The sequence below is a fragment of the Notothenia rossii genome (assembly GCF_949606895.1).
Source record: "Notothenia rossii genome assembly, chromosome: 1".
NCBI lineage: Eukaryota > Metazoa > Chordata > Actinopteri > Perciformes > Nototheniidae > Notothenia > Notothenia rossii.
In genome coordinates this window covers 4,343,987-4,356,954 of record NC_136912.1, presented here as the reverse complement: position 1 = coordinate 4,356,954, position 12,968 = coordinate 4,343,987, and the positions used below count along the sequence as shown (strand labels likewise).

General features: G+C 43.0%; 1 protein-coding gene across 1 annotated transcript in view; it reads left to right on the top strand.

The window, feature by feature from the left end:
- The first annotated feature begins 5,313 nt into the window (after window positions 1-5,313).
- The window catches only part of LOC307045206 (voltage-dependent P/Q-type calcium channel subunit alpha-1A-like), a 166,811-nt gene continuing 159,156 nt past the window's right edge, over window positions 5,314-12,968 (top strand). Inside the window, 1 exon segment of the mRNA XM_079690737.1 lies at window positions 5,314-8,307. Coding sequence (XP_079546863.1) covers window positions 8,009-8,307 — 299 coding nt within the window. The 5' untranslated portion in view covers window positions 5,314-8,008.

Here is a 12,968-nt window from a genome sequence, read left to right as displayed (position 1 = left end):
ACATTGAAGTAGGACAGTTGGCAAAGTAATATCAATCTGGTTCAAATGATTGGTACATTCATCTTTCATACACATCCTCTGGGTTTTAGTGAATGTATACAAAGGGCTTAAGATATGTCCAAAGGTGGAACTACACAGTGAAAAAGATAATTGGGTAATATGTAACGATGTTGTTGTGTAGGGATGTCTGTGTGTGTTGAAGGGGATTTACTGTGGTGTCACCATGCAGCTCATGAACACATCACAATCAGTTGCTTTCTCGCACACACCAGAGCCCATTAGCTGAGACCAGCACCCTCGTCCTCCTCTACCTCCTCCTCCTCTTCCTCCTCTTCTTCCTCCTCCTCTCCACTTCCATTTAACAGCCAATCAATTAATAGAGGTTGAGTTGGCGTGAGAACGAGCCAAAAGAAAAAGAGCAATAACCTAATTAGCTTGGACGCTACATCAGCTCGCTATATCTGCCTGTCTGCATAACACACGCACACACACACACGCACACGCACACGCACACACACACACACACACACGGTTTATTGCATCATCATATTTAGCAGACAATCGTTTTAATTGCATACAGAACCGATCACGTTGAAAAACAACAACTTTCCTGTAGTGTGTTATTTAGGTTTAGTGCATGTCAATGGTCTGCAAAGGCTAAACTTACAGTGAAAAGTGTATTCCTGAATTTATAGGAGTTGAGTAACTTCATGTGTACATTTGTGAACACATACGAAAAATAATATTAATATTAATAGGTTTTTTATTTTTATGATTTAGTCATTTAATTTAATTATTATTTCAATTTTTTATTTTAATATTATATAAATGAACAATATGAATAATAATAAAACATTTAACACGTAATATTGTTAGATATAAATGAGCTCTCTCTCTCTATGTATCTTCATCCTGCTGGGTGAGATCAGAGGGGAGGGGAGGGGGGGGGGGGGGGGGGCTTCCTGCGGGGGTTGCCTGTGTGAAACGCTGCCTGAATGACAATGCTGCGCATCAGGGCCTCAGCACGACTCCCCCAACACACACACACACACACACACACACACACACACACACACACACACACACACACACACACACACACACACACACACACACACACTCACACTCACACTCACACTCACACACACACACACACACACACACACTCTCTCTGCAGCGGCATGCAGCAGCGAGAGAGAGAGAGCGAAACGTCTCCACCCTTCCTCTCATCATTAATAAGTGATGGAGGTGGAGGCAGCGTGTTTTCCTGTGATCGTGCAAATCACAGCCAGGCTTCTCCACCACCTCCACCGCCATCTCTCCACCACCTCCGCCCACCCCTTCCCGACACTCACTGCCTCTCTTGGCCGTCAGTGAGCGCCCGCTAGCAGCCGCTGGTCTCCGGGAATCAGATGACGAGCAGATAGATGCGGTGATGCAAACACGCTGTGACGTTGAGGAGCCGCTCTGTAAATAATATCTCTGTGACACACACTGAGTGACCTGAGGAGCTTTGCTACTGATACATCCCTCATACTGCAAAAAATACTCATCTCCGTCAGTGGGAAATGTGTCGGGTTACATTTCAGATCAACACTAAAAGGACACATAAGATAAGATCGACATATATACGAAATAACAATCACACAGATATTGAAGTGACTGTTGTATTGATTGTTGTGTTCTTATCGTAATGTATAGATGTGTCTGTTGTTTGTGTATGGATATACATATTTCTATTCATATTTTAATATACAGTATATCTTAGGGATGTCCCGATCACCTTTTTTTGCTCCCGATCCGATTCCGATCATTTGATTTTGACAATTTGCCGATACCGATTTTTCCCGATCCGATCTTTATGCAATGCATTAAGAGAAAAAAAAGAAAAAAAGCATTCAAGTTGTCCCTTAAGATTATTTTTTTATTTAAATTGGATATTCTATCCAACATGGATATAGCTTCTTTCTTTCACAGCAGCATTGGATCAGTTCAGTTGTGCAGCATTGGATCAAAACAAAATAAAGCTTATCAGTACTCGTTAGCTTACTGCTACAATTAGACACTGCGCCCTGCCCACTCTGTTGCCAGATTTGAGAGAAATAAGCAGGTCTATGAAAACAAGCCCCAAAGAAGCAACACATACATGATGTTCTGTCATTTGAAACCAAAACTAAGGCCTCAGGATGACTTTAAGACTTGGATATGGTCATTTTTGTTTTGTAACATTGAATACAAAATTTAAAAAAGGATCCCGATCCCCGATTTTTTTCTCCCGATTCCGATCTTTTGAAAATCACGTGATCGGCTCCGATCACCGATCACGTGATCGGATCGGGACATTTCTAGTATATCTGTATGTTTATATTCGGGATGGTGGGAAACAGTATTTCAATTCCTCTGTCTGAACACACAAACTGCAAGATTTGACAATAAAGTTGATTTTGAGTTAGCCATGTGCTCAGATAAGATAAGACCATAAACACACACAGCAGATAAGATAAGAAGTGCTTTATTGATCCCAATCTGGGAAATGTTTGCGTTGCAGCAGCATAAAAATACCAGGCATTAGAGAAATTAAAAGACCAGAAATAAACAATCTAAAATGTAAATATCTTCAAGTGTATTTCATAGAAGCCACAATAATGTCAAAACGCATGTTGCTCAGCGTCGGGTCATCCCCTTTAATTAAGTTTTGCGAGACTTTTTCTTCCACTTCTACTCAGTTTGCCTTCAGATCCTTCCCAAAGCCACCATATGTCCCGCGTTCAGTCTCCCACAGAACACACTCAGACCTCCCAATACCTGCCAAAGAGAGAGAGGCAAACAGCGAGCAGAAATCACAAACACTTCTGAGTATTTAGCAGATGGAGGTACAGTCCCACCCTGATGCACAATGAGGGCAATCTGTCCAAAGCCAGGTGGAGCTTTTCTACTCTGGTTTCAGGGCTTTGGAAAGCGCCATCAAACCTTGGAAACATGTCTGTATCTGTTTCAGCACCGTGGACAGCGACAAAGCAACTAACGTTGGTGTTTTAACCAGAGGTGGGAAGTAGTGGAGTACAAATACTTTGTTACTGTACTTAAAGGTCCCATGTCATGCTTTTCCGGTTATTACCCGTCCCCTTGTGTGTTATGAAGGTTTTTCTGCTTGTAAACGGTCTGCAGAGTCACAAACCTTCAAAGCACACCCTGTAGCGAGTAAAACTGTAACACAGAAAATACCTATGATCCCAGAACGCCTAGTTGGAGATTTCTCTTTTCCATTGTTTACTTATTGGGTATAGTGACGTATTTCGGGTATAGTGACGTAACGTAACGGCCAAATGTAACGGCGGATTGGTCACAAATCCGCCGACTTCCTCACACACACACACTCGGCGGGACGTTGCGAGGCTCACTGGTGTGGGGTCAGCGAGACACCACGGAACTCAGCCTGAGCACACACACAATCTCCCAGCAAGGCTGTGGGTGTGTGTGTGTTCGGGCTGGGTTTCGTTGTGTCTCACTGTCTCACAGACGGCCACTGGGCTCATAGGGAGGGGGGGGGGGGGGGGGGGGACAGGGGCTCCAACAAGCCGTTTAGGACAGAGAGTGAATACACATACTATACAGAGATGCTGTATGAGAAACCAATGTGAGTTTGGAACATTGCACAAAATAAATCTATTCTAGTAGACCTCAACCATGGAGTTATGATCAGTAGAAATGGCCATGACATGGGACCTTTAAGAACATGTTTCTGTTATCAGTACTTTACTCCACTACTTCTTTTTCTGACGACTTTTTACTTTTTTTACATTTTGAACACAAATACCTGTACTTTCTACTTCTTACATGTTGAACACAAATACATATACTTTCTACTTCTTACATGTTGAACCCAAATACCTGTACTTTCTACTTCTCTCATTTCCCAAACAGGCTGGTTCCTTTAGTCTGAATGTGTGTTTGGTGGCGTGATCATTATTATTTAGAGTCATTGCGTGCCTATTGATTTGAACACGATCCGTGTATCCATCATTTCCTGGTCTTCTCTAAAGAAGAGGGACCAATGAAAACGTTGTCATGTTGCCGTTGTTCACCATGGAAACATTCATTAGCTAACAATGACATTATTGTTCTATTAATATAAAGGGAGGTCAGGTACTCTTTAAAACAGCTGCTATTTATGGGTACTTTTTACTGAAGTACATTTCAAAGCCTCTTTACTTTGACTTGAGTAAAGAAGTTTAGTCAGTACTTCTACTTTCACCAGAGTATTTTTAAACACGAGTATCTGCACTTCTGCTTGAGTAAAGGATGTGTGTACTTTTGCCGTCTCTGTTTTTAACTCATTTCTCGTTCCATTATGTAACGTTTAAGAATACCTCAAAGAGCCCATTTGAAAGGGATTCTCTGTCCAGTGTGTTTTTGTGTTTTTATGTTGCTTTCCCTTTCCATATTGCCACCTTCAATTGGCGGCTCTGGAGAGGTGACAGCTTGCCGGGTTTAGCCCATGCAAACAGCTTGCTGAACCGCATCAAAGACGACTCAGATGCCAGCGCCAGACTGACAGACGGCTTGGAGGAGAAGGGAGGAATGAAGGGAGAAAAAAACCCGCTTTCAAATCGTCCTCAAAATAACAGTAGGTCCTCAAACTCCCCAAACTCTCCTCCTGGCTGCACGGAGGAAACCGTGGTCCAACTTACTTTATTGGCAACATCCTTTTTTTTATGGAGAAAAATCTACAAAAAAAATCAAGCAGTTAAAAAGACAGTTTTTATGAATTTCTCCAAAGGAATCCCATTTCAGCCGATTTTGTTGTTAAATTTGGCTTCAGACCGGGTTACATAACAGCCTGTCCCGTCAGATAGGAGATACAAGCAGGGGGAATGGAACTATTGATCTGAAAAGAATCATACATGAACACTCTCCAAAATGTCCTGAAATAACACAACTCTTGTTTTGCTGGGAAGGTCCGCTAACATCCAAAATAAATCATATTTTGGGAATCATTGTTTCACCACAAAGTAATCCACATTTTAGAATCACACGCAGGTTTATTATCCAGTAAACATACAAGGAAAGTGCTTTGGTGTATAATGGTGCTAACATCAACACAGTAAGAAGATATATATATATGTATAGCTAATAACTATTTTAAAAACTAACACAAAAATATACCAAATAAATACTAATAAGTACAAGAACATGAAAAGTTACTAAAAATATGAGTATAAGTATGTACACTCGAACTGGTTTTTCAAGTGAAATAGATTTGCAGTTTTAAAATAATAATCTGAGTTAATAATAATAAATAATAATAATAACTTGAATTTATATAGCGCCTTTCATAACCTCAAGGTCGCTTTACAAAGAAACATAAAAAAAAAAAATAAAAAAAAAGTTGTATTTAGCAAGTGCTCAACGGCGCTTTACAAAGACTAACAAAAAGTAAAACACATCGAACTCGCATGACAACATGTAACACTAGGACACAACATCAATCACACTATATACATGTTAGTTTAAACATTTTAATTTGCAGTGTCCTCTATACGACCCGTCCCCCCTCCCCTCGGGGCACGCCTTTTGCTTCCCTTGCTCATTTAGTGACGGGTTAATCGGAGAGTGCTGTTGGTGCTTCTGACTCTTGGCCAACGTTATAGTCCTATCAGCATCTCCTCTCACTAAACCCATCAGCTGAGTCCAGCTCACATCAAACATCAGTGGAGACCAGGTCCATTCAGGCCTTCTGATGGGCGAGGACGTCCAAACGTATCAGGCCGGATAACCAGACAATAAGGAGCTCAGGTCAATTTCTTTCGGCTTTTTCATCAGATTGGGAGTGTTGTGTCTAAGGAAGCAGTGCCACCTTCACAGCCAACAAGGGGGTATTTGGTGATGGTTTTTAATGGTTGGGGTCGAACCTCATCCGCTTCCTCAGCCCAAGAATAGGGTCACTGATTTATAGGTCTGATTTTGCGTGATTTTCTTTGTTATTTTGTATTGATCAAAACCATTTTATTTATTGGTTTATTAAACAGGGACAGTTCACATAATGCAATTAAGTTAGCCAAGCTGTTGCAATGTCAACATTAAAAAAGGATTTTGATATAAAATAAATACAGAGTGAGTACAATCATAAGAAACACAGAGGCTCACAAAACAGTACAAACACAAATATAGAAAAAAAATACAAAGATAAAAACCAGTTAAAGCAGTACAGAGAGAACAGAAGACAACATCTGGCTCATTTCCCCGCGAAAACAAATGTCGAGTGAGTGGATGAAGTCAAAGAAAATGAAAGTCCATCTATAATCAAAGGTTGGTAGAGTTTTAATACGAAGAGTCACTGATTCTACCCGCCGCTCCTCACCTATCCAACTCAAAGATCTCCGCGGTGCGCTTCTGGGAGTGGGTTGGAGAGGGGGAGGCACCCGCGAGCCGCCGTGCGTCGCGCGCTGCAAGGCTTGGCCACGGATGTGCGCGCGTCGCTCGGTTCCCGTCAGACTGATCAGATGCTCAGCGCGCGCGGCTCACCCCCGACGGCTGACTGAACGCACGAGAGCCCGGAGAGAGGAGAAAAAAAGCTCTCCTATCGTCGGGTTTTTCTTTCGTTTCCCAGTCTGGGAATACACAGCCTCCGGACCCACTGCGTGTTGGTTCACGTCCCCCTGGGGGTTCGAGGGAAGAAAAACAGAGCTTTAGAGCTTTAGAGAGAGAGCAGGAGAAGCTGGACTTGCAGGAAGCCTCTCTCTGGTTCTTCGGGGGCGATGCTGCTGTTGCTTTTGGGCGGGGAAGGTGCACGGTTTCCCGCAGGCGGAGAAGATGCGAGCTCCAACACACTGCCGCCGTTTTATTTCGCGAGCCAGAATTGATGGTGGTGATGGTGCTGCCTCCCCCAGTGGTCTTTTGCTGCTCCTCCGGATCCTACTCGTGCGGGATTCTTCTTCTTCATCTTCTTCTCCCAACCTTGGATTATAGATAATTTTTTTATTTCATCAACATTTCTTTTTTTTTGGAGGTAGGGAAAGTTACAAAGAGATACATACATTGGTAGGTTGAAGGTGTATTTTCGTCTCCAAGTGCGCGCAATCACGCCCAAAATCAGTGACCGACGCCTTGGTGAGGAGGAGGAGGGAGAGGAAGAGGAAGAGGAAGGTGGAGGAGGAAGGGGGGGATGCCGCACCGTCCATCACAAAATATCAACAAATGTCATCAGGCTCGGATTTTGGGGAAGCCCCCCTCTGTTGGCGTGTAACCCGCGCGGCGTGGCAGTGAGAGGGGAGATCTGCCTCGGCTAACAGTGCGGATATACGGCACACCAAAACATGAATTATTAAAGATTTTACTCTTATCTATTTCTATTTTTATCTCGCAGAAGAAGAAAAAAAGGGAGACCTGGGGAGGAGAAAACTGCAGATCCTGTCAAGATGCACTAGGCTGGTTGAGAGGGAAAAAGACGCAGTCTCCAGCTGTAGGGGGGCAGGGGGGGTGAGAGCAATATTTACTGAAAGCTATGCTTCCTTATCGCATGATTTAAAGGTGTTTTCCCTTTGAGAGGCAACAACATATCTTGGAGAGAGGTTTTTCCCGACAGAAAATATAACATTTTCGACGGAGAGGAAACGCTGACAAGACAAGAACATTTTTGCCCCCCCAAAAAAACATCGTGTTTATTTTTCTGCCTCTTCAGAAATTGCATAAACACACATTCATATTCCAAACACACGATAGAGACACCTTTCCCTCTCTCTTTCTCACCCCCCCTCCATCTTCTCTCTCATCCTCCTCCCCCCCCCCTTTCCTCTCCACTCACAAATGGAGGTATCTTCTCGTCGCTGAAGATCTTGAGGAAGGAGACTCAGAACCGATAGCTATAGATAAGAGGAGGAGGAAACAGAGCTATCAGGACTCCATTCTGCATGTGTGTTTGGAGATGATGGGGTGGTGGCATGTGGAGGTGTCACTCTGAGGTTCCCCCCCGGCTCCTTCCTAACCTCTGGCGTTTGGTGTCTGCAGAATGGCGCGTTTTGGAGACGAGCTTCCCAACAGGTATGGAGGAGGAGGAGGAGGAGGTGGTGGTGGCGGTGGCGGGGGTGCCGGCGGACAAGGGGGGCCCGGTCGCGGTGGAAGCAGGCAGGGGGGGCCCCCCGCAGGGCAGCGGGTGTACAAGCAGTCGATGGCCCAGAGAGCCCGGACCATGGCTCTGTACAACCCGATCCCCGTCCGGCAGAGCTGCCTTACGGTCAACCGCTCCCTCTTCCTCTTCAGCGAAGACAACCTGATCAGGAAGTACGCCAAAAAGATCACCGAATGGCCATATCCTTTCATAAGAGAAACACTCACGAGACAAGGTACCGGGTGTGTGTGTGTGTGTGTGTGTGTGTGTGTGTGTGTGTGTGTGTGTGTGTGTGTGTGTGTGTGTGTGTGTGTGTGTGTGTGTGTGTGTGTGTGTGTGTGTGTGTGTGTGTGTGTGTGTGTGTGTGTGTGTGTGTGTGTGTGTGTGTGTGTGTGTGTGTGTGTGTGTGTGTGTGTGTGTGTGTGTGTGTGTGTGTGTGTGTGTGTGTGTGTGTGTGTGTGTGTGAGGTGTGGCCTAGTGCAGGGTGGAAGTTGTGTTTGTTGTGGTGTGTTTGCATTTTATGTAATGTATTTTTCTTTTTTCTTTTCTGCAGTGTTGTGTTTTGCAATGTTGTGAGATGTTACATGATGTGTTTGCAAACATTTAATCGGTGGTTGAATGTAAGTGTGTGAGTCCTCAAGTACATTGTTGAGGCTCGTTCAGTTTTCTATGCTTCACTGAATTTCAGAGGGAAATGTAGTTTCTTCTTCACATGTATTTGATAAAAGTTACTTAATTATTAGTATTAATCCAGATTAATTACGTTAAATGCCATTTTGCTGTTTATTCGAGGCGACTTATATAAACATTGTGAGATGTTACGTGAAGTGTTTAAAAAAACGGTGTATGCTGGAAAGGCAGGTTTCATGACCCTATAGCACATAGTTAATGCATATAATAGCGAAGACAACCGTGTGTGTGTGTGTGTGTGTGTGTGTGTGTGCCTGTGTGTGTCTGTGTGTGTGTGTGTGTGTGTGTGTGTGTGTGTGTGTGTGTGCCTGTGTGTGTGTGAGGTGTGGCCTATAGTGGAGAAGTGTGTTTGTGTTTGGTGTGGTGATTTTAATTTTTCATCTCATGGCATTGTGTGGTGTGTCTCAGCTCTCCATGCAGTGTTGTGTTTTGCAATGTTGGGAGATGTTACATGATGCGTTTGCAAAAACATGTTTCATCGACTTCCTTATAGAGGCTACATGTAAAAAAAATGGTGGTTGAATGTAACTAAGTACTCAAGCACATGTTTGAGGCCCTTGCACTTTACCTGAATATATCCATGTTATACTTCTATTCCAATATATTTCGGTGGAAAATGTAGTTTTTACTCCGCATTCGATTGTATTTTATTACATATGATTTAGCTGACACTCTTATGCAATGCCTCTTGTGAGACGGTACATGTGTTACACGTGTTTGAGAAAATGGGAATGAGATGAGCATCTGTCTGATACAGGTTGGCTGTCAGGTATAAACGGGGTCAGGTCACCGTGTTTAAACACATTATTCTCAAGAAGAGAAGATTAATGACAGGTATTTGTTTCCGTTTGTAGGCCCGAGGCACATAACAATCAACAAACATTTCATACTAAAAACTACACAGAAAGCACAGATCTATAAAGTGTACATATCGGCACATTTATCAGTACATGTCCAAAAGGCTGGTGGCTCAGATCTATTGTTTGCACCCTTTGCACATAGACTGTCGTTTTTTTACAATTTTTCGATATACAAATATTTCCTTTTGATCTAACTGTATACTTCCACTCCCCTGTATTTCATAAGGCAATATCTGACCATTTTAGTGGCCAATTACACTAAGTTTAAAGTAAATAAAGTAATAAATTGTGATCTCATAAGTGGTGTTTTAATTATTAAGTATATCAAGCAATGCAGATTAGCGCCATCTTTACAAGCTGCAACATTAAAGTGACTCTGATGTATCATTCATTACAGTCCAGTGTCAAATATAGATTATTCTGACATAGGCCAATCTCCTTTTTAGGTAGTCGTTAAAGTATATTTTGATCCAAGCACTTTGTATATAGTATGCTCTTACTGTTCATACTTTGATTTTAATTATATTTTTTACTTTTAACAGAGTATATTTAGACTTTTAGTGACTTCTACGACCACGGCAGATTGGTGTTCCTTATATTAAGACGTGTGTGTGTGTGTGTGTGTGTGTGTGTGTGTGTGTGTGTGTGTGTGTGTGTGTGTGTGTGTGTGTGTGTGTGTGTGTGTGTGTGTGTGTGTGTGTGTGTGTGTGTGTGTGTGTGTGTGTGTGTGTGTGTGTGTGTGTGTGTGTGTGTGTGTGTGTGTGTGTGTGTGTGTGTGTGTGTGTTGTTTGCTACATGACATAATACACGATGTGAGTTCGCTGCTGGCCTCAGGCTCACCTGACGGAGAGAAAACACCATGTTGTGGATGATGGCGGTTGTCATGACACCAGCAATCACAATCACTGTGATGCTGATTAAGATGCATCCTGAATACATCATTTTGCTATTGACCTGTGTGTGTGTGTGTGTGTGTGTGTGTGTGTGTTAGCGTGCGTGTGTGTGTCAGCGTGTGTGTGTGTGTCAGCGTGTGTGTGTGTGTGTGTGTGTGTGTGTGTGTGTGTGTGTGTGTGTGTGTGTGTGTTAGTGTGCGTGTGTGTGTCAGCGTGTGTGTGTGTGTCAGCGTGTGTGTGTGTGTGTGTGTGTGTGTGTGTGTGTGTGTGTGTGTGAGTGTAGTCGGTACTGAGTGCTGATGTCAGCATTATGAAGGCTTAAGCACCATGCAACCAGAAGGGAGAGGAAATTAGTCTCTCTCTCTCTCTCTCCTCTCTCTCTCCTCTCTCTCTCTCTCTCCTCTCTCCTCTCTCCTCTCTCTCTCTCTCTCTCTCTCCCCTCTCCCCTCTCTCTCTCTCTCTCTCTCTCTCTCTCTCTGACCATATATGGGCGGTCTGTGGCTCTTCCTGCAGTGGAAACAGATGCTTTTATTGTCAGGACAGGTCAGTCTTTAGAAATTGTAATAAGCGGTCTGGCTTTAAATCAATTTCCGCTTGTTTATCCAGAAAAACAGTTTGAATCCATCATGTTTTGAGTTGTTTAGGCTTATTATGTATGAAGGTAGATGTGTGTGGACAGATCGACAGTCCGTGTGCAAATGTGTAGTCTGGAAATTTCAAACATCTTCCAAAAAGCAATAAAAGATGGAAAAACATATTTTGCAAATACAAAACGGGTCTGCAAACAATCTGTGTAAACCTTTAAGTGACTGACAACTAAATCAAAAGCATTTCTCTCAATTTACAAATTACATTTTGAAGTTGTGGATACACATTTTCACTTTACACACATGAAGGTTTGAGACAAACTTTCCAAATTCATCTCGTATCACTCGGCCCTTTTCGTATAGCACGTGGTGTCCTGCTGACGACATGGTTTCCACTTTTACTTGTTTTTACTAAACCTGTCCAGACATTTTTAATAATCTTGTTTATATACACACACATATATATATTATAACAAAGGATAGACTTCTTTGAACATTTGCTAAAGTTAATTGACACGCCTTTCTATCCTTTACTGCGGTGTGAATATTAAGAGATATATACATATTGCAGAAGCAAGCGTAACACGACAAGGTATATATTTATTTAGAAGAAGGGCCAATCCAACCTGTGATGGAGGTGGACGAGAACATGATACAGACAATCACATTTATATTTGATCCCTGCATTAATATCAGGATAACTAGAGTCTGTCCACAAGATGTATTTATCTTAAGCGATATCCAAAAATAACGAGTGACACATAGATTTTAGTTTGGACCAGGGGAAAGTTAGTCTCTTGTGTGAAATGCAAATCCGTGAGCATAGAGTCAAGATCCAGAAAATACATAAGTGGATTCAAAAAGGCCTAAAGGTTTTTTTGGAGAGATTACTAAGACGACCATGCAGGATATAGCCACTAATGTACACACACATGAAACACACATAATGGAGATGTGAGCTCAGTCTGAGCAGAGACACCTGTCCTCCCTCCATCTGGCCTGGGTGGGCTTCACACTTTCCAGGCTGCGTTCTGTACACTCTGTCTGCTAGCCTGTGATGGAGAGAGGTAGACAGACTGTTCACAGATATACACATAATAATCAAATCTGAATAATATCAGTTTTGGCTGCAAGTATTTAACGATTTGTCTGCTGAGATCAAACCATTAACGGTAGAAAATCCACATGTTTAATCAATCCACCATAATGGAGACGGACTGGTAAAAACATATATGTGGCTGTTGATATGTTTGATTCAACAGTTATGCATGCGTTAACGAACATATAAATAATGCATGGGCACACACACACACACACACACACACACACACATCAGCTGGTGGCTTGGCTTCATCCGTCTGGCGTGAAGCAAGCAGATCCGTTCAGATCAGTCACGGCTGACACAGGCTCTGATATGTGTGTGTCTGTGTGTGTGTGTGTGTTTGTGGGTGGGTGGGTGTATGGGGGCAGGTGATACTGTAACACCTGTTCAGCAGGATCACTTACCTCAGGGGGCTTGACTGCATCCCAACACACACACACACACACACACACACACACACACACACACACACACACACACACACACACACACACACACACACACACACACACACACACACACACAGCCCAGTGGTTGGCAGAAAAAGCACCAGTTGGGACGTTAACGCTCCACTGAGCATCTCCCGCTCTCTCTGTGACTCGATGTGTGATACTGCTGATGCCACGATATCACTACAGAGAGAGCTGGACCGGATACAGGAGAACTTCTCAAACACTATTTAATTTTAGGCACTTTAAAGACAAACTCCGTCTATTTATTACAAATATT